This window comes from Haematobia irritans, chromosome 4 (genome assembly GCF_050003625.1).
Source record: "Haematobia irritans isolate KBUSLIRL chromosome 4, ASM5000362v1, whole genome shotgun sequence".
NCBI classification, from domain to species: Eukaryota; Metazoa; Arthropoda; class Insecta; order Diptera; family Muscidae; genus Haematobia; species Haematobia irritans.
Window position 1 is genome coordinate 219,591,577 of NC_134400.1, and position 22,912 is coordinate 219,614,488.

Genomic DNA, 22,912 nt, shown 5'->3' on the forward strand with positions numbered 1-22,912 from the left:
ATGAGCAGAGACTAAAGTCATCGAAGTTCCAAAAAGTGCAAAAGCTCATCGATGCAAATTAGATTGGAAGGAGGCAAGGAGTGGCTTCGTTTGCACAAAAATGGTCAATTACCAAATTCTGTTTTTCTCCGATGAGAAACCATTCCAAATTGAGCAGTTTCTGAAAAAAAATTACCGGTTTTAGATGTCAAAGAGGGCATATACGATTGGCCAACAGAACACAAACGCTACCGATGGTAATGTTGTGGGTCTTCAAAAAAAATTCCCAATATTATGGGAATGTCTTAAAAATTAGGTTCTACGCCTCATTTGCACCGAACAATGTCCACAAAAATCTCCTGATCTCAATCCGTTGAACTTTTATGCCGGGGGTATTTTGAAGAGTAATTTTGGCACTAAAAATTCCAAAGGGTCGATCATCTCAAGACTGTGCTTCGCCGTGAGTGGAACAATATACCGAAGTTTTGTATAATTCTGCACATGCTCACAAAAAATCGCTTCTGTAACATATACTCCCAAACATATTTTGCTTCAAGCATGTACATTTTTGGGTATTGCCCAAACATTTATATGTTTGATCTCTTCCAATATATAATATGTTTGAAAGTATATTGGTCTAAACAATATATGTTTGGGTAGTCTAAGTTCCAAACATTTTGTATTTTTGCATCCAAATTCAATAATATTGTCGTACCAAAAACAATATGTTATTATGTGAACATATAATATGTTTGGAAGCATTCTGCACCCAAAAATATTATATGCTTAAAAAAAATTCTCCCAAACAATATTGTGCTCAAAATTTTATTTATTTATTTATTTATATATTTACAATCATAAAGAATTATGAAAATAAACAGGTAATATAGGTGCTAACAACATAGGTTTTCGACCTGAATGCTCAAAATTTTGTTTCTGCCCAATTGTATATTCCCCCACATTTTTCTCACTTCCACGAGATTTTTTAGTTCTTAGCACCTTTTTCTGTAATACAAACATTCCCAATAAAAACAGGATAAGCGTTTTTCAAATGCAACAACTTTTCAGTTTGAGGGTAAATATAATTTTCAACATAAATTCAACTTGACTTGAAATAGCTCATCTTCAATACATCTTCAAATTTTTTGCGAATTACTTCCAATTTGCCAAAATGTTGACGAAATCTTTGAAAAGGTGTTGAAGATAATATGAGAAAACTTTGACAAAACACTACCGTAAGATGTGTAAGTTCGTGGTCAATTGCAAGAAATAAAAAAAATGGAAAATTTTAGACAAATAACCAAATAGTTTATAAAACTAGGTAAGTGAAAATAAAAAATGAAATAAAACTTTAAGGAAGTCACTAAATGTATATCTCTTTGCAGAAAACTAAAATTATTGATTCTACGTTCTTGAAAACAATAAAAAGCTGACCGATGAAAAAATGGTGGACAATTAACTGGAACTGCTTCAAATAGTTTATAATAATTGGTACGTCAATATGAAAAACTAAATCAACACTTTAGAGAAGTCACTAAATTTAAATCTCTTTGCAGAAAACTAAAATCTTTGGATGCTACATTCTTGCAAACATTAAGAAGCTGACCAATGAAAAATGAGTGGCTTATCGACAAGAAAAAGTTTCCAGAAACATTACAAGTGCAACCAATTAAAATTGTTAAAAACAACAAATTGTTGAAATCAACAACTTCTGGATGAAAATGTGCATCACATCGTCAGTTTAATTCATATGCTATTATCAGTTTAAAATGGTGAATTCCTACTGCTGGAAATCAATTCTAACACGCGGTCCAGTACGTTCCTAATTTCAAATTGTCCGCATGTTAATAAATTTTAATGCTGTTTTATGACACCAAAAGGAAGGAAATCGAATTATCAATGCAAAAGTGTTTACTAATAATGTTTAAGATATTTAAAGTTTTGTTGTTTGTTTGTTTTTTTTTCTTTTTTGTTCTTATTTGTTGATATGTTTAATAAGATTATTATTTATCAATTGGTATTGTAGTGTATTATGCAGTGTAGTGTATTATTATATATTTTATTTTGATGAAAATGAATAAATTTACAAAATTCATAGAATTTTGGCTTTGACTTTCAATTTGAAGTGGGGATATCATTCATACAAATTTAGGTTGAAAAGTATTTGCAAAGATGTTAATTTTGAATTTGACTCGCATCGAAAATTGTTTGACAAATTATTGAGTAGCGATGCATTTCAATTTGAGGATAACACTTGAGATATTATTGCTAATGTGTTGAATTTCACTGTTGAGGGTAATGTCTGTTTTTTGTTGAGAACGCGATTATCTCAACAATTTCTCAACTTGAATATTACCCTAATCCTTTGAAAAAATGTTTGAAAAATTGTTGAAATTTAGCATTTTTTAAACGTTTGTGTTTATTGGGTTGTAGAAGAAATTATTCAATTGTATGATTTTTTTATTTTAATTTTACCTTTTGCCGGACGGGGATTCGAACAGCGGACCACACAGTTTGTAAGGATCAAAGAAGTAGCTGATCAATTGCCCAAGGAAAAATAAAATGTTAATTTTGTAATAACAAGCAACAACCACCAACTTAATTCAATATCGCTCCCTGTTAAATAGCGCTCCAAGCTACTAAACACATATATGTTTATATGCTATTTCTAAATTAATATATGTTTGCATCCAAGCAGATTATATTTACAAACATTTTATGTCCCAAACATAATATGTTCTAACATATTAACATATATGTCCCAAACATGTTATGCTAGTTTATGAACATTATATGCTTGCACTCAAAAATATTGTGTTTAAAAATTTGTGTTCCAAACATATAATGTTTATAGCCAAACATATGAAAAACAGTTTTTTTCATCCGTGTACATATCAGTCACCCTATATGTATAAAATATATTTTACATCGGAATGCCAATAGAATCTATTATAGACTATTCAGTTCATTGTGATACCACGGATATAATGAAGACGAAACAAATTTATGTCCAATGTCAAATACGCATTTGGGAACACTCAGGTCCAAAATTGTAAATACTCCATCACATTATGGCGACAGAATATAACATCAAAGGATATATTTTCTTACACAAAGGTTAGAGAAATCTGAAGTCTCAAGGACAACGTAATCTTATCAATTTAATTGTAAATCAATTTAATTGTAAATTTTGTGTAAAATGTGGAACTCATCTAATAAATAGCATGTTTAATTGATGTGGTTAATCTAGATGAGTAATTATCTATTTAAATCTTCTATATATAAACATTTATCTGCAATTTAATTTTAATTGTAATTTTAAACAATTACTGTTGATATACATATTGTTTTCAAGCACCTACATATATTATTAAGACAAAAGTACACACAAAAAAATAATTCTTTCCTCCCAAGCGAAATTTTGGACAAACAAAGTTCGTTTCTCTTTTTTGCTTTTCGCTGTAAGGAAGTTTATTTGGAAGAAAAGTGTATACTTTTTGTGATAAACGTTTTTCTTTTCCAGGATGTAAAAACAATAACTCAAAAGAACAATCTTTTCTGGCTAATTGCATTTTCCTTCACATCTTTCTCACTTCTCACGACGATTTTTAGTTTTTAGCACCTTTTTCTGTAATACAAACAATGAGAAGAAATTATTCGATTTAAATTTTACCTTTCGCCTGGACGAAGAATCGAACCGCGGATCATGGAATTTGTAAGCCAACACACTATCCACTGAGCTATGTTGCTGTTATTCACGCACCATATTTGGACATGGTTGCCGCATCCATTTAATGCTTATCTAGAGCATGTAACAGGTTGGCTGATAAGTCCCCGGTCTAACAAAGAAAAACACATTTTTTTTGTCAAAATTCGTGTTTATTATTCAACATAGTTCCCTTCAAGAGCGATACAACAATTATAACGACCTTCCAATTTTTTGATACCATTTTGGTAGTACTCCTTCGGTTTTGCCTCAAAATAGGCCTCAGTTTCGGCGATCACCTCTTCATTGCAGCCAAATTTTTTTTCTCTGCGAGCATCCTTTTGAGGTCTGAGAACAAGAAAAAGTCGCTGGGGCCAGATCTGGAGAATACGGTGAGTGGGGAAGCAATTCGAAGCCCAATTCATGAATTTTTGCCATCGTTCTCAATGACTTGTGGCACGGTGCGTTGTCTTGGTGGAACAACACTTTTTTCTTCTTCATATGGGGCCGTTTTGCCGCGATTTCGACCTTCAAACACTCCAATAACGCCATATAATAGTTACTGTTGATGGTTTTTCTCTTCTCAAGATAATTGATAAAAATTATTCCATGCGCATACCAAAAAACAGAGGCCAATACTTTGCCAGCGGACTTTTGAGTCTTTCCACGCTTCGGAGACGGTTCACCGGTCGCTATCCACTCAGCCGGCTGCCGATTGGACTCAGGAGTGTAGTGATGGTGCCATGTTTCATCCATTGTGACATCGACGGAAAAACTCGGGTGTATTACGAGTTAACAGCTGCAAACACCGCTCAGAATCATCAACACGTTGTTGTTTTTGGTCAAATGTGAGCTCGCGCAGCATCCATTTTGCACAGAGCTTCCGCATATCCAAATATTGATGAATGATATGACCAACACGTTCCTTTGATATCTTTAAGGCCTCTGCTATCTCGATCAGCTTCATTTTACGGTCATTCAAAATCATTTTGTGGATTTTTTGATGTTTTCGTCGGCAACCACCTCTTTCCGGCGTCCACTGCGTTCACCGTCCTCCGTGCTCATTTCACCACGCTTGAATTTTGCATACCAATCAATTATTATTGATTCCCTGGGGCAGAGTCCGGAAACTCATTATCAAGCCAAGTTTTTGCTTCCACCGTATTTTTTCCCTTCAGAAAACAGTATTTTATCAAAACACGAAATTCCCTTTTTCCCATTTTTTTCCCAATAACAAAAGTTGCTTCACAAAAGACAAACTAATTGACTTACAGACGTCAAATTTTGACACTAATCATTTGAAGGTTGATACTATATAAAAATAATATGCATTTAATACTAGCGACGCCATCTATGTGTCAGACCGGGGACTTATCAGCCAACCTGTTAATTGCCGCGAAAACCATGTATTTTGTCTTTGTAAAAATAGTTTTGGTGGCAATAAGCATTTGAATGGTTCTCAAATACCGCAAACATGTTCTATCATTTAAATGGTAGAATTTGAGGCCATTAAATGTTCGGGAAAATCATGTACCTGACCATTAATTTTTTTTACTTTTTTACAGGGAAAAATAAGTTATATTTATATAGCATAGCTTGCGGCGCACACGAGCCGATTAAACAAACTTCATTTAACAGAAATATACATTTATTTGGTCACCGTGGAGCAGTGGTTCTACGTCCGCCTTGCATGCCAAGAGTCGTGGGTTCAATCCCTGCTTCGAACAAACACCAAAAAGTTTTTTTTGTTTGTTTTTTTTTACATATAAACCAGATATGTTCGGAAGCTTCGGAAAAGATGTTCAACACTACATGCTATTATATTCATGTCTTATTAAAGACATGAAGTCAGAAAAAACAGTGCTTAATACAAACGAAATGGACTGATAGACATGTGTGTCCGGGAATCCAATAAATTATAAGATTTTTCTTGTTATCGGTTAATTTGTCTCGTATAACGTTTATGGAGTTCCATCTTGTATTGGAAATTTTAGCGAGTAGTTAATTTTCGTTGAAGATACGAAAAATGAACTAAAATTTGGGAAAATTCTTGTAATAAATTCTTGTAAAAATTTTCTTAAATTTACGAGACAATTTTTTGTGTGTATATGATTAAAATGGGTGAATGAAAGTAGGTTTCCTAGGTTAAAAAAAAATCACGTTTGTAGAAAATTTAATATAATTTATTAAATATTTTAAATACATAACATTATAATCAAATCAAAAAATAAGCATGAGGTAATAATAATTGTTGACTACAAAGGGCTACAAGTGCCAGCACGCAATGCGGAAACGTCTGAAAATGGAGAAAAATTATTAATAAATATTTTATTATCATTTATCATTATGCTGTACGAAATTATCGACCAATATTGAAAAAAAAATATATCTATATAACAATTATTCTAATCTTAAAAATTAAAAACATAACATAATTTGTTCATCTTTGTCTGTTGTGTACAGCTCTGTTTTTTCTATCTCTGTCTATAAAAAAAGAGTGATTTTTTTAATTTAAATTTCAATCTTAAGATTTGATATCAAACTGTTTACTACACTCTTTGAAAAAAAAGTATATTAAACACATTATTCATTGTTTGCTGCTATATTTTTGCACTTTATGGTCTACCGAACGACAATTTGTAAATATAAAAATGTTACAAGAGACAAAGATAGTTTTTTTTCGTATATCCTAAAGCGCATACATAGGATATTCTTATTTTTAAGCAAATACAAGATATATTTTAAATATATATTGTTTCTATTATATTACAATCAACTCTACATAGGAACAATATTTCTACTTAATCCTGTGATAGATACTGGCATTTGCGTGATTGAAGCAATTTCAACTAAAAAATTATGTGGATCAATTAATTTCGTGATTTAAGGTGAGTTCGAGTTTGTCCGCTAAAATCGCATTTTTTCACGATTACTTTTCTTAATTAAACCACCTTAAGGAATACAAACTTTGTGAAAATGTAATTTGGGGTATTTCCCATCAAGTTATAATAAAATTTGCAACAAATATGTATAATTTTATGCCTTTTTACTGATTTAATTTCCACTTTAGCGATTTTAGCGGCTAAACTCGAACTTAATACCCACCTTTAATCCGAAAAAACGTTTTTTTTGTTTACCATCTTTGTTTGTTTCGGCCAAACTGAAACGTGTTTTAGTGTAATCGTAGACACGTACTGCTTTAACTTTTTCGGTAGAGTTTTTTGTTGTTTTGGCAAATTTTTCTGTTGTATGTACTAACTAATTTCCTTGGGTGTATATATTCCGGGCTTCATTCTGGGTAGTTAAGTTTCTCATTGTGTTATGTAGTCTTACCAGCCTTCGGTTTAAGTAGTTAGAACTTGAAAGAATGCCTTCCATATTATATACACAAAAAAACATTTTTCTGATTCAATCACGAAATTAATTAATCCAATTAATTTTTTAATTGAAATGTCTTCAATCACAGAAATGATAGTATCAATTAAAAAAATAATTAATACTATTAATTTTTGTGATTGATTTTTGTTCAATTAGAAAAACTTTCATGAGCATTTTTCCAATTAAAGTCTTAATTGAGTTTTAAAAAATATTCAATTAAAAATTTAATTGATTGAACAAATTTTTAATTGAATATTTTTTAAAACTCAATTAAGACTATAAATAGAAAAATGCTCATGAAAGTTTTTCTGTGTAACTACCAACAATATGTATTCCGCGGCTACCACACGCGAGCCTTCTGCCAATCCCGAAGCAGCTACTGACTCGGAGTGACTACTAGAGTGAAAACTATAATTGATCCAAGTAAATACATAAGTTCGAAGACCCTGCCATAATAGAACTCGATATAAACGTTAGAACCAAACTGTTATAGGGTGGAGTTTCAGATATACCGCCAGCCAAGAAAATTTCCTAGAAAATGTCCTACTGAAACTGAGTTTGCATCAAGTGCCTAAACAATTCATCAGTTCTCGGCTGGTCTTATTTTTTTGAGTATATGTTTTGTCAATATAATATAGATGTGTGTTGTGAACAGAGAAACAAAAATTTGATAGCACTTACTTTTGCCACATCTCTGAGCACAGGTCAATCGACCATTGTTGTGATAATTTATATTATCAGTACCGCATATGGGATTATATTCCATAGTGGAAGGACATCCTTGCAGACAAGCTAAATATTGTGGTGATGCTGTAGTAGGAGTGTTTGGTGCAGCTGTTGTTGCAGGAGTTGCAGGTAGTTGGAAGAAATTGTTTCCACCACCGTTCACTTGGTTGTTGTTGGATGGTAAGAAAGGATTTCCTGGAAATTGTTGTACGGGTCCCTGGAATCTATTCTGAAACTGTGGTCTACCTAAAGCTTGACCTATTATTATTGATAATATACCTGAAAGAGAAAAATATTGAATTATATATGCATAAAAATAAAAATATTACACCCAAAGAAATTTGTTAGTAGGGACAGCAGAAAAGTCTGCTAAAACAGCAGAAAGTCTGCTGAAAAAGGGACAGCAGTCGGTGTTTGCTGAAATAGCAAACATTTCCTGCTATTTTTGAAGCTCGATTACACTAAAACATGTTTTATTTTGGCTAAAACAAATAAAAATGTCAACTTAGGAGCTATCCTAACATAATTAAAACAATATTTTATGAATATCTATAGTATTTGACCAAAAATCTGAATATTTATAGAAGTGAGGCATAACAGCAAACAAAATGTTTGTTGATCGTATTTAGGAGCTTGTAAGTATATTGCAGTGCAAAAATATACCAAAAACTACTTTTTGTTCTTAAATATGCTTTGGGTAAAAATTTATAACCTAAAAATTTTATAAATTGTTGTTCATTTGGCCCTGAAGGAAAAAATATTACAGCAGACATCGACTGCAGTTTTTAGCAGACTTTTTTCTATGAGTGTACAATTTTGAAGTTAGCACATTTTCTATAGGCTACACCAAAAAATTTTCTTATTCAAAGCAGCAAAAGTGCTAAAACAGCAGTTTTTGTATGCTGAAAAGGATAGGCAGCCCATATAGTTGTTTCAACAAACATCCATTTGTTGAAACAGCAAATATTTTCTCTGCTGAAATAACAAACAAATACTGCTTAATTAGCAAACGTGTTTGCTAAAAGTTTGTGAAAAACATCGCTGCTGAAATATCACACTGCATTAGTTGAAACAGCGGAAATGTTTTTGTCCTGGTAACAACTTTTTTTCAGGCTTTTGTAGACCAGCAATATTTGTGACTATTGAAGACGACGACCACCAACTAAGTAAACATTGCTGGTAACAAACATTACAAATGATAACATAAGCAAATATAGATTTGCCTTTCGTTGGTCTAAAGTTTCGTTTCAGATCTAAGAATTATTTTTTTTTTATCTTTTACTTAAGTACTTATTAAACCAAAACTCCGTTATAAGCTCTACATTGATCAACTTCCAAAAAAATTGTAGATGCGTTTAAGATGTATTTTAATAGCTTGAGGAGATGGCGTACTGACTGAATTTTCAATCGCATTAATTTGCACTTCTTTTTAAATTTCTTTCACCAATTCGTATTAATTTCTACGTTAAGGTGAGTATTAAGTTCGAGTTCAGCCGCTAAAAACGTCATTTTTTCACGATTACTTTTCTTTAATAATCCATTTTAAGGAATACAAACTTTGTGAAAATTTGCTTTGGGCTTTTCCCCATCAAGTTATAATAAAATTTGCAACAGATACGTATAATTTCATGCATTTTTCTTACTGATTTAGTTTTCACTTTAGCGATTTTAGCGGCTAAACTCGAACTTAATACTCACCTTTATTATTAAATCAAACACTTAACACTTGCACATAGATATTATTATACAATAATGCTATGTGGAGAAAAGTCCTTCAATTTAGAAGAAAAAAAAATATATCAAAAAATTCAGGAACCGAAAGTATTTGAATTTCACATTCTATTTATCGTTTAGTAAAATCAAAAAAAAAAAAATGAAATTGAACTATTTCTATATTACCAAAAATTATTAGTATCGGTTTCATGGCTATGAAATCAATGTTCGCTGTGCAAAAGCAACCGTAGTTCTTGTCGGATTCAAGTAAACTGTTTTACTCTTTAAAACGAAGACTGATAAATACTGATATTTTGATCCGCTTCAAAGATGCTCCTCCTCACCATAAAATATAAAGAATATATGGAAGCTAGCTAGTACTTATTACCGCACAAAAATATTGCTAAAAAATATAAAATTTGTATATTTGTGGAATTGAATGAATTTACAGTATTTGCATATCGATCAAGTTTCGGGCTGTGGTTTCTCACCAAAAATAAACCAATACACATATAAATATTCTTTTTTAAAAAACCACTACCCTGTCCCCAAGTATTATCACTCACTATTGACATTGATAAGTTCATTAATACACATTGTGGAAGAGTGGTATGTATAGGGGCTACTTGGAGGCCTTTGAAAAGCTCAAGTGTATGGCTTATATTTGGCAAAAAAAAATCGAAAACACAAATGTTTGAAAACCAAGGAACATTTTAATACAAATTACTCTACACAGAGTAGCTGACATAATACACCCGAGGAAACTTGTTTGTAGACACAAGTAGAAAAATTTGCTAAAATATCAAAAAGTCTGCTGAAAAAGGGAAACTACACGGACGAAAAATACTGTTTTTCATATTTTGTTCTATTAGTGTATGCCTAAAGTGAAACATAATATGTTTCAACAATACAAACAATATTTTGTTTGGACCAATCCTGAAAATAAATATGCTAAAAGCAAAATGTGTTTGGGAACCATAGTTTTATTCTCGATGGAGTCAGTTGGCGACTGTTGCAGTGTCACTTACGAGTCTGTGGTAGCGATGAGGATGCAATGGAACTTTGAAATGCTGGCAGGATATGTTCGTAAACACTAAATTAAAAGGGCAAACATATATATGAAGGCGATTACATTTTTTTCAAGCCTTGTCAAATTATGGTTGGAAAAGATCTAATGCATTTAATTGCGAAACATTTAATATCCCAGCAAAAAAAGTGTCGCCAAAAAAGTAATGAAAATGTTCTTTTTGGATCCGGAAGTGGTGCAAAATTGAATTTAACATGGGCTTGTCATATGACGGAAGTCCTCCATTTCAACAGCCCTTGCACTGAATTTGCATCACCTCTTTAGGTGTGATCCGAATTCAATGTTTTGGATGTAAATTAAAAAATGCTGCGATATTTTGTCAAATAAATAATTTTTATAATTTTTAATGGATTCTAACGCTTGTCGGAAACGTTTGACCTCAAACATTTTCAAAAATGCACAATTTTTCCAGATTACACTCATAGAAAAAAGTCTGCTAAAAACAGCAGTCGATGTCTGCTGTTATATTTTTGTACTTCAGGGCCCAACGAACAGCAAATTATAAAATTTTTACGTTATAAATTTTCCCAAAAGCATAATTATACCCTTCACCACTACTGTGGTACAGGGTATAATAAGTTTGTGCATTTGAATGTAACGCCAAAATATAGTGGTCATAGACCCATCTTTTAGTATACCGATCGGCTTAGAATTAAATTCTGAGTCGATTTAGCGATGTCCGTCTGTCTGTCTGTCCGTCTGTCCGTCCGTCTGTCTGTATATGTAATTTTGTGCACAAAGTACAGGTCGCAGTTTAAGTCCGATCGTCCTCGAATTTGACATAATGTCGTTCTTCGGGTAGAAGACAATCGCTACTGATTTTGGAAAAAATCGGTTCAGATTTAAATATAGCTGCCGATTTGATCATAATTCACGTATTTATGAACCGACGTTCTTCAAATTTTGTACATCTGAATATTTTGTCAGTGCCGTAAAAACTGCCAAATATCAGCTAAATCGGTTCAGATTTATATATAGCTCCCATATATATCTTTCGTCCGATTTGAACTTATATGGCCCCAAAAGCGAAAGTTTTGCCCTGATTTGCTTCAAATTTTGCACAACGAGTACGTTTAATAGTATCGTTAATTGTGCCAAATTTAGTTGAAATCGGTTCACATTTAGATATAGCTCCCCTATATATCTTTCGTCCGTTTTTGACTTACATTGCTTCAAAAGCCAGAGTTTTGCCCTGATTTGATTAAAATTTTGTACAAGGAGTACATTTAATAGTATCGTTAATTGTGCCAAATTTAGTTGAAATCGGTTCAGATTTAGATATAGCTCCCATATATATCTTTCGACCGATTTGGACTTATATGGCCCCAAAAGCCAGAGTTTTGCCCTGATTTGCTTCAAATTTTGCACAAGAAGTACGTTTAATAGTATCGTTAAGTGTGCTTAATTTGGTTAAAATCGGTTCCGATTTAAATAAAGCTCCCATATATATCTTTCGTCCGATTTGAATTTATATGGCCTCAAAAGCCAGAGTTTTGCCCTGAGTTGCTTGAAATTTTGCACAAGGAGTACGTTTTATAGTATCGTTAATTGCAAAATTTAGTTGAAATCGGTTCAGATTTAGATATAGCTCCCATATATATCATTCGCCCGATTTGGACTAATATGCCCACAGAGGCAAAAGTGCTACTCTGATTTACGTGAAATTTTGCAGAGGAAGTAGAATTGAACTTGAAACTTTGCACAGGCAGTAGAATTAATGTTCTGCATATGCGTGTTTATTTTGGTTGAAATCGGTTCAGATTTTGATATAGCTCCCATATATATCTTTCGCCCGATTTTCCGTCATATGACCACAGAGGTCAAAGTTGTTATCCGATTTACGTGCAATTTTGCACAGGGAGTAGATTCAACATAGTAACTATGCATGTGAAATTTGATTGCAATCGGTTTAGATTTCGATATAGATTCCATATATATGTTTTTCCTATTTAGACAAAACTGGCCGAAATACCTACATTTTCCTTATCAAATCGCCACTGCTAAGTCGAAAACTTATCAAAATTACTCAAATTTTCCTACTACTCTATTACACATCTATCGACCGATAAATCATAAATACACTTTTGCGAAGTTGCCTCAAAACTGGTTCATATTTAAATGTTTCCTATATTTTTTTACTAACATTGTGTTCCACCTCAGCGCATTAGCCGACTTAAATGTAAAATCTATAAGTATTGCAGAACTCTGACAGATCTGCTCAGATATACAGAATATATGTGTATGGATTCATATAGCATCCAACACATTGGACGGATTTGATATGGTATCGAAAATATGGACTTACAAAGTGGTGAAGGGTATAATATAGTCGGCCCCGCCCGAGTTTAGACTTTCCTTACTTGTTTTGCACTGTAATATACTTACAAGCTCCTAAATACGATAAATACGGTGTTATGCCTCAATTTGATAAATATTCAGATTTTTGGGCAAATACTATAGATATTCATACAATATTGTTTTAATTATGTTAGGATAGCTCCTAAGTTGACATTGTTTCAGCCAATCTAAAACATGTTTTTGTGTAATCGAGCTTACAAAATAGCAGACAATGTTTGCTATTTCAGCAAACTTCCTGGGTAGTTAAAATAAAGAACATCATTGGGGGTGCATCTTCTGGAAGTGCTTTTAAAGTTGTGCCTTTGGAACAACTTCCAATTTTTTTTGCTGGGATATCTATATTAATTAATTAAAATAAATAACCGTGAAAATACGCTGGGTTTCAGCTTGAAAACTGAACATAGTACATACCTTTAATTGTTATACAAGCATTTCAATATACCCATCAAAGTTTGTAGGAGAACGAAACAAGGAGAGTCAATTTTTAGGAGATTGTAATTCATAGAATGCTTCGAAAGAAAAGTACACGATCAGGTTTCGTACAATCCGCTATAAAAAACAATGTAGACGTCAAATTTTTGTCATTCAATATGCGGAAGCTCTGAATGATTGTTGAATACTAATTATTTAATAAGGATCAAATAAATGTTATTAGCATATTCTTTTTTAAATCTAGAGGGAATGCATGTGTATACCCTTCACCCCAACGGAGCTACAGTTTTTTGTGCATTGTGCCCAGAAGAAAAAAAATCAAAGAACCAAAGTGTACACTCATAGAAAAAAGTCTGCAAATAATAGCAGTCGATGCCTGCTGTTATATTTTTGTACTTCAGGGCCTAACGAACAACAAATTATAAAATTTGTAGGTTATACATAATTCCCCAAAGCATATTTAAGAGCCAAAAGTAGTTTTTGGTATATTTTTGCACTGTAATATACTTACAAGCTCCTAAACGCGATTAGCAAACATTTTATTTGTTGTTATGCCTCAATTTGTCATGGTCAACTATTGCCTAATCCATCGTAATCTCATGATTTGGCTCCGTGTAAATTTTCTTAGTTTCCAAATAATTTTAGGATCACTGAGCCAAGTGAATCGAGTTAGAAAGAGACGACTATATCGAAAAGTAAAACGCCAATTATTCGAAATGATCTTTTTGTACGCGAAGTTATTATCGTATATCATCGTGGTTTCAAATATATTGAGGGCAATTTTGAATTTCGTGTATTAGTGAATCAGACCAAGGGGATATGTTGTTTAATAATAAAATCTACTCTTCGGTTAATAGGTCAATAGTCTTACCTGTTTTTAGGATACACGAATAAGCACAACATACATACGAATAATTGAAATTAAATTAATTTTAATTCATTTAATTGAATGTTTTTTTTTCTTTAATTACATAGTGAAGTTGAATTAAATCAATTTGATTCAAATACAACTATAATAATAAAACAAATTAAACTAATCTCAATGCTATAATGGAATAATAATAAACTAATAACAATATCAAATTCAGATGGTTTACCTGACCGATGTATTTTCCCTTTATAATTATTATGAGAGGAATTGGTTGTAGCTAACTTGTATAAAATGGTTATTTATTTCCAACAGTTATCCAATTGTCTCTCGATATATACAAAAAATCTGTATTAGAAAATACATTCCGTGATCTAAACAAATAATTTCGTAATCAAGTAGTTTTTCGTGAACATGTCTTTTGATTTTCCAAAGTCTTTTTTATAAATAAAAATATTCAATAAATCTGTTCACTAAATTATTGTAATCACAATGTTTAAAATGAATTACTTACGTGTATTATAACATCTAAAGTATTGCATTGAAATAAAAAAAAACTGTTCAATATAATTTCAATACTTCCTAAAAGTATTGGATAAATTCATTGAAACAAAAACATAATAATTTGAAACATTAGTTTTAGTCTATAATAATTTAGTATATAGTAATTACGAATAGTAATTACACAATAGATAACAAAATTTGGGAAAACAAAAATGTTTTATAGATTTGGGTTTGTACAAAATCGCGATGAATGGTTTGGCTAAAACAAGAATACTTGTTATTTAAATAGGCTTTATGAATGTGTATAAATTGAAACACACACGCTGTTTTTATTCAAATGGTAGTGTTCGAGTGGTTTTACTTATTCCTTTTCAACATCATCTGCAACCAAAGCATATACTTTATCCTTATTCTTAGATTTCTTTTTTGGGCGAGGTTTTTTCTTGGAAGAGGTTGCATTCTTTTCTTCTTGTTCGGATGTTGAATTATTTCGCAAGTCATTTGGTGCAGTTTCATTATTTTGTGAATTTGTGTCACGGATTTTCGTGGACTCTTTGCAAGTAGGACGTCTCTGTGATGTGAGGAAAGCACATGTTTTATTATTTCTTATCACAATACGTATATAAACAGAAGAAAATAACTGCAATTTTTTCGGTGGCATTTGAGAATTCTTTTCAGAGATCAAAATGTGAGATGGTACATGGCTTGTATCTATCACTACTTTTTGCATCTTGTAACTAATTGTGAAATTATGACCTGTTTCAATTGTAACCACATTCATCATATGCTGAAAGATGTCAACTACAACCGCGCGTAGTGTTATAGACTCTTTGGCTTTTATATATCGTACAAAAAAGAGATCAATAGATTCGTCACCAGCATTTTTAGCATTATTTTTTTGTTCATTGCATATTTTTGCCAATTGGTGTAGTTCATCGGCAGTTCGTTTCGATGGTGGGCAGTAATTTAAAGAAGCAGCAAGAGCCCTGGAAAATAGAAATAAAGTGATATAACATGATAATGTCGCTATTACTCGAGAGTTTTTGTTAGAACTTCAATTCGTATGTATGACACTTTTGTAAACAAACTAGTATTTACATCATTATTTCCATGATTGAATCAATTTCATTCAATTAATAACTAATGAGAAGATTTCATATTTTTGTCTGTGTACTTTGAAATAGTTTATTGTACGTAACATAAATAAATCTATGAAACAGAAGGAAGCCAAATGTAACAGTTCCAGGAGCTGTTCCAATCGCTGCTTCAGTGAGCTAACAGGTTGGCTGATAAGTCCTCGGTCTGACACATAGATGGCGTCGCTAGAATTAAATGCATATTATTTTTATATAGTACCAACCTTCAAATGATTCGTGTCAAAATTTGACGTCTGTAAGTCAATTAGTTTGTGAGATAGAGCGTCTTTTGTTATTGTGAAAAAATGGAAAAAAAGGAATTTCGTGTTTTGATAAAATACTGTTTTCTGAAGGGAAAAAATACGGTGGAAGCGAAAACTTGGCTAATAATAATGAGTTTCCGGACTCTGCCCCAGGGAAATCAACAATAATTGATTGGTATGCAAAATTCAAGCGTGGTGAAATGAGCACGGAGGACGGTGAACGCAGTGGACGCCCGAAAGAGATGGTTACCGACGAAAACATAAAAAAAAATCCACAAAATGATTTTGAATGACCGTAAAATGAAGTTGATCGAGACAGCAGAGGCCTTAAAGATATCAAAGGAACGCGTTGGTCATACCAATCATCAATATTTTTGGATATGCGGAAGCTCTGTGCAAAATGGGTGCCGCGCGAGCTCACATTTGACCAAAAACAAAAACGTGTTGATGATTCTGAGCGGTGTTTGCAGCTGTTAACTCGTAATACAAATGGCAAAAATTTGTGATTTGGGCTTCGAATTGCTTCCCCACCCCAGCGACTTTTTCTTGTTCTCAGACCTCAAAAGGATGCTCGCAGGGGAAAAATTTGGCTGCAATGAAGAGGTGATCGCCGAAACTGAGGCCTATTTTGAGGCAAAACCGAAGGAGTACTACCAAAATGGTATCAAAAAATTGGAAGGTCGTTATAATCGTTGTACCGCTCCTGAAGGGAACTATGTTGAATAATAAAAACGAATTTTGACAAAAAAAATGTGTTTTTCTTTGTTAGACCGGGGACTTATCAGCCAACCTGTTACTATACCCATATTTTCTCATATTGATTTTGTCAAGTCGTGTAACACATCAAAATCATCTACGCAGCAGTAGCTTCCCACATACCTCTTGTACTAATTCCACAGGATAGAAACAACAATTCCCACAGAAAAGCAAAAGATACTCATATGACTAACGCTGATTCCAGAATCAGAGCACAACATTTTGGGACTATGATATTCTACTAGAAGAACGTCTTATTAGCAAACAATGTAACATTGAATGATGTGCGGGCAAGTTATAAACCACTCCCAGTAGAAGGAAGAACCGTAATTCAGTCAACCATTATAGGGATGGAAAAAGTCACGACCGAATTTCAATTGTGATGTTTAAACACTAGCATTTAATGAGAATTGGTTGAGCTCAGCCGGGAGGATATACCTATTGCGATAAAGCCGTCAAGGCATCAAAAGCAATAGGCCCAGATGGTCTGGATACGGGAATGTTAAAGCACACCGAAGAAAATAATTGATAAAACAGATCAAACAGGGTAATACATTTAAACAAATTGCATGTAACTAACACTCAATGTTATGTTGTCCCATTGTATAAAATCTAATGTTACCGTTTCCGCTGTAGAAGAAGCAGAACCACTGCGATTTAAAAGTCAGAAATTAATTATTTTCCCTTAGAAGCAATGTGGAACGCTAGTCTTATTATGTCTTTCTATCGGTCCTCTTTCACTACCAGATGTTCACCTGTTAACCTATGCAGCTGACTGTCTCAGAGTTTCTTTAGTTAGAGATGTTGAGGTGTCAATTTTAACGATGAGATTCTCATGTTATTTTTTTTTTTTTACTTAAACCTGGCATTGCATTGGATTGCATTGCATCTCTAACTATTTGAACAGGTATCTATCAGTTCTCAATCCGGCAATTGGCGATGAGTTTCAAATCAAATATGTATTGTTTCCTTCCCACACCATGCTTACCTATGCACTAAAATGTCATGATATCTTCTAATTGACTGGTAAAGTGAGTGTAAATTGGTATAGATAATCGTTTCCGCTGTAGAAGAAGCAGAACCACTGCGATTTAAAAGTCAGAAATTAATTATTTTCCCTTAGAAGCAATGTGGAACGCTAGTCTTATTATGTCTTTCTATCGGTCCTCTTTCACTACCAGATGTTCACCTGTTAACCTATGCAGCTGACTGTCTCAGAGTTTCTTTAGTTAGAGATGTTGAGGTGTCCATTTTAACGATGAGATTCTCATGTTATTTTTTTTTTACTTAAACCTGGCATTGCATTGGATTGCATTGCATCTCTAACTATTTGAACAGGTATCTATCAGTTCTCAATCCGGCAATTGGCGATGAGTTTCAAATCAAATATGTATTGTTTCCTTCCCACACCATGCTTACCTATGCACTAAAATGTCAGGATATCTTCTAATTGGACTGGTAAAGTGAGTGTAAATTGGTATCGATAATCGTTTCCGCTGTAGAAGATGCAGAATCACTGCGATTTAAAAGTCAGAAATTAATTATTTTCCCTTAGAAGCAATGTGGAACGCTAGTCTTATTATGTCTTTCTATCGGTCCTCTTTCACTACCAGATGTTCATTGATAACCTATGCAGCTGACTGTCTCAGAGTTTCTTTAGTTAGAGATGTTGAGGTGTCCATTTTAACCATGAGATTCTCATGTTATTTTTTTTTTTTACTTAAACCTGGCATTGCATTGGATTGCATTGCATCTCTAACTATTTGAACAGGTATCTATCAGTTCTCAATCCGGCAATTGGCGATGAGTTTCAAATCAAATATGTATTGTTTCCTTCCCACACCATGCTTACCTATGCACTAAAATGTCAGGATATCTTCTAATTGGACTGGTAAAGTGAGTGTAAATTGGTATAGATAATGCATAGTGCCAAAAATCGGCTTCCGACGATTTGCCTTCACTGCAGTAATACCTATAAGGGAATCCGGAAATAGTAAGCTGTATAAGAATATGAAATGATCTTAATCTTTCTACCCACCGAGCTCTAGCCATAGGTTTTGTTAATAAAGTGTTGAGACAAGCTTCTACACAGTCAGGCTCGGATGCTTTACTACATAATCTCTGCATACTTTCATAGACAGACTTTGAATTGGAAATATCAAAATCTAGTTCCAGATTGGCCAATCTTTCCTTTAGGGCCCGCATGGACTTTTGTAAAGGTGGTGGATGATTACGAAGTATTGAGGTATCCGGAAAGTGTTGATATATGAATTTAGCAACCGCCTGATTTGCTAATAACATGAATTCTTCAATCAAATAGTTGGCCTCTTTACGGCCTTCGGCTTCAAATGATATTGGCTCTCCCGAAACGGGATCTAGAGAGAAACGTATTTTCGGATTGTTTATTGATAATGCACCAGACTCGTATCTTTGGCTCTTTAATTTCTGGGCAATCGAATGCAATAACAGAACACGCCATTTTACATCGTCCTGTGTAAAGTTGTTGAGGATTTCGGGGAAATCATCTTTGCCAAATGTTTCTTCAGGATTATCGATGATTTTTTGTGCATGCTCGTAGGCAAATTGAGCGCAGGAGTTGATAACAGAACGTGTAAATCTGGGTTGTGACATTTCCTCCTTTTCAACATTCCACCGCCAAAATACTGAAAATGCAAACTTATCCTCTCCCGGTAGCAAAGAACAACGGAAGCATAGGGATGTGGGTAACATATGTATCACTTCGTTCACTAAATAGATTGAGGTGGCTCTTTCCTTTACCAAATTATCTAATTCCGAATTTTCCTCAAGATAATGCGAAACATCTGAGATGTGAACACCAATTTCATATTCTTTATCACCTAGTCTCTCAACGGAAACTGCATCATCTAGATCCCTAGCAGTTAAAGGATCTATAGTAAATATACATTTCTTGCGTAAATCCTCTCGTTGTTTAAGGTCATCTTCAGTGATGGGAGCCATAGGTGCGTCATACATATCATAGAATTTCTGATCATACGGTTTCAAGTTTTTTAGGCCATTATGTAGTAGAATGGCATTAATTTCGGCCTCTAAATTACCAACTTTTCCCACAGGTTGTACTAATTCTCCTATACAATAGCCATTGATATCAATTTCGAGAATGTGGGCCAGAAATAACATGCCCACAATATCATCCTTGCTGGCAGATTTTATATGCTCGTCACAGGACTCGGATGGAACATATACCATAGGAAATTTCATATCATGTGGCTTCAATGTGAAATAGGTTTTGGAATTTAAGTTGGTGGTTTTTTTAAAACTTATAGATCCCACAACTTCACGCAATTCGGTTTGCTTAACAATTTTGATTACAAATGCTTTGGGACAATTCTCCGATATGACGACAGTGGCATCTGCTAAATCGACCTCTTCCAGATCAGTATCTGGTGAAATGTCGTTTTCTCCGAGAGGATCTTCGTCATCGGCTAAACAAATTGAGTTTTCCTTGCCACCAACAAGTTTTGGCGATGATGTCGGCGACGACGTACTCTTTGTTTTCTTACCACATTGGTCCCCTCCATTTTGGCCAGTACTTATATGAGGATGCAGAACAAATGCTCTCACAATGTCGCCATCAAATGCATAACGTCTTGCCACAGGCAATGTAACCGCGCCATCTCTTTCGAAACCTTCTCTATCGTCACACATTGATATAAAAGACTGCCGATTGTTTTTACGATTAATCCTAATTTCCTTTTCGATAATACGTCCAAGACCCAGTTGAACCAAATGTTGGGCAAAACTCTCCAGATCGTCCAGGTTCTCTAGAGTACAAATGACTTTGGGAGCACCACCGTTTTGATCTCCAAAATAATCGGATAGCATCATGTTGATATAGTTGACAAACATTTCTCCTGGGGTTTTAGGTTTCTTTTTTTCTTCATTTGCCTTAGTTTGGGTTTCCTTCCCATTATTGGAATTGGATTTTGAGCCTTGGGGATTTTCCTTCTTTCTTTCTGTCTTTTGTGAGTTGCTGTCTTGCCTTGAACGCTCTTTGCGATTTTCTTGTTTTACTGCCGATTGTGATGTGGACGGTAAATTATCATTGAATGACCAAATAAGAGAGTAGTTTTTAAAAACATCTATGTTTGCTGCTAGTTTGTTAACTTTTGATTGCAATTTAGTATCTTCCAATGTTAATTTGGTAACTAGTTCGAGTAGACCCCCAACCATACTTTGTAATTCCTTCTTCGTATATTGGTTTAAATCACCATTCGGAACAGTAGGAGGAGTATTATTTGCAGTCGGCGGTATCTTTGTACCAGCAACTGGACCCTCAACTTTATACATTTGTTGGGAATCCCCGTTTTTAATGGTACGCATGATAAGCTCAGCCCTATTATCGTTTATAGCAGCCAGGTTTCGGTTACCATTTACTTCACGGACTTTTTTTTGCAAATTAACACGCTTATCCCGCAATTTTTGGCTAACGTCAGCAGATTTTTTTGATACTCTTTTCAAGATTTCTTTCCTACTTGCAGGGTTGGTGTCCTTACACTCTGATGGCCCATTACATTTGTCTGTAGTCTGTGGTTCTCCTGGTTTCTGATCGTTTTCTTGGTTTTGTTCCTCCATAATTTCCTTTGTCTTCGGTTCAATGTCAAACTATTTCTTTGTTAATTTTATCGTGTGCGATCGTCAATGATAGTTTTACGTAGTGTAATGTTGCGAAATTTATATACATACGAAATAAACTAATTACTTTCCAAATCCGATTTGTTAAAACACAATGATATGAAATAAATGTTTGTCAAAATGCCATCGACACACATATCCATGCAGCAAGACTAGGTTTTGACAGATAACATGCATTTAGACATGGTGCAGTGTCGCTTTAGTGGTCGTAGAGACGCGCATGTTGGAATATGGTAGTGTTGCATTTAAATAAATATTTGTTCTACAACTCGAGATCATTATTTCAAAGTTCACTTACAACGTTAGGTAGCGTTATAGGCCTTCTAAGATTTTTGTTGAATTTGACGACACTTCTTAAAAACCCTAGCACGTTGAAAACAATTGTACACAATATCTAAATATTATCGCGAAAGCGTCGTCAATATTGAGAAGTTGTACCGCTCCAAGTTACTAAACGAAAGTGTTGTTCGGCTATTGTGAAACAAGAGTCATATCCCATATGTTGGCCGCACCATATAGTCTTACAGACTATAAGTTTTTCCGGACAGAATGTCGGTGTTTGTAAAGAATCTTACAAATGTCCAATCGATACGACAATTCGCTGATGACTAAATAATCGGTAAAGGTGGGTATTAAGTTCGAGTTTAGCCGCTAAAATCGTAATTTTTTCACGATTACTTTTCTTTAATACTCCATTTTAAGGAATACAAACTTTGAAAAATTTGCTTTGGGATATTCCCCACCAAGTTTTAATGAAATCTGCAACAAATATGTATAATTTTATGACTTTTTTTACTGATTTAATTTTCCCTTTAGTGAAAATTAGCGGCTAAACTCGAACTTAGTACTCACCTTAAATGTGTTATCGATCCCATAAACATGCAGCAGTATGCCTTCGAAATTACGCACTTATCTAGTTTTTACTTATGTGCTTTACAGATTATCAGTTATTCCGGACGACAGTGCTCGTATTGAACATATCCCATATATTGAGCCAACAAGTCGTATCGATCCGACACACTGTAAGATTCTTTACAAACACCGGCATTCCTTCCGGAATAACTGATAACTGTAAAGCGCATATATGCTCCGTCCAGATTATAAGTTTATCCGGACGACAGTGCTTGTGTCCAACATATCCCGGATGTTGGCCACACTATAAGTTAAGTCCGACGGCATAATCGATACTGCTGCTTATTAATGTGATCGATAACACATTTATCGAATATTTAGTCATCGCCGATAATTCGTATCGATTGGCCACATTGTAAGATTCTTTTCAAAAACAGACATTCCGTCCGGATAAACTTATAGTCAGGACGGCGCATTATC

The 22,912-nt window shown here is 33.8% G+C and overlaps 2 protein-coding genes across 2 annotated transcripts; both read right to left on the reverse strand.

Annotated features, from left to right (window-relative positions):
• Positions 1-5,846: 5,846 nt before the first annotated feature.
• Kaz1-ORFB lies at positions 5,847-9,886 on the reverse strand. The gene is made up of 3 exons (XM_075304019.1): positions 9,689-9,886; positions 7,745-8,068; positions 5,847-5,981 (listed from the first exon to the last, which is right to left on the reverse strand). The coding sequence occupies exons 1-3, from the start codon at positions 9,711-9,713 to the stop codon at positions 5,941-5,943; spliced, it is 390 nt and encodes a 129-aa protein (XP_075160134.1). The 5' UTR covers positions 9,714-9,886; the 3' UTR covers positions 5,847-5,940.
• A 4,926-nt stretch (positions 9,887-14,812) lies between these two features.
• Positions 14,813-21,730, reverse strand: Dis3l2 (Dis3 like 3'-5' exoribonuclease 2). Its single transcript, XM_075303711.1, has 3 exons — positions 18,945-21,730; positions 18,759-18,878; positions 14,813-15,737 (listed from the first exon to the last, which is right to left on the reverse strand). The coding sequence occupies exons 1-3, from the start codon at positions 21,518-21,520 to the stop codon at positions 15,113-15,115; spliced, it is 3,321 nt and encodes a 1,106-aa protein (XP_075159826.1). The 5' UTR covers positions 21,521-21,730; the 3' UTR covers positions 14,813-15,112.
• Between the last annotated feature and the right edge of the window lie 1,182 nt (positions 21,731-22,912).

Bases quoted from the DNA above. Each gene is read 5' to 3' on its own strand.
- Dis3l2 (XM_075303711.1), bottom strand. From the start codon at position 21,520: ATGGAGGAACAAAACCAAGAAAACGATCAGAAACCAGGAGAACCACAG. The intron at 18,879-18,944 runs GTGGGTAGAAAG...ATTCCCTTATAG, and splicing joins AAACCTATGGCTAGAGCTCG to GTATTACTGCAGTGAAGGCA. The intron at 15,738-18,758 runs GTAAGCATGGTG...TCTATTTTCCAG, and splicing joins CCTGACATTTTAGTGCATAG to GGCTCTTGCTGCTTCTTTAA.
- Kaz1-ORFB (XM_075304019.1), bottom strand. From the start codon at position 9,713: ATGAAACCGATACTAATAATTTTTG. The intron at 8,069-9,688 runs GTAATATAGAAA...TTTCTCTTTCAG, and splicing joins ACCGATACTAATAATTTTTG to GTATATTATCAATAATAATA. The intron at 5,982-7,744 runs GTAAGTGCTATC...CTCCATTTTCAG, and splicing joins TGCTCAGAGATGTGGCAAAA to ACGTTTCCGCATTGCGTGCT.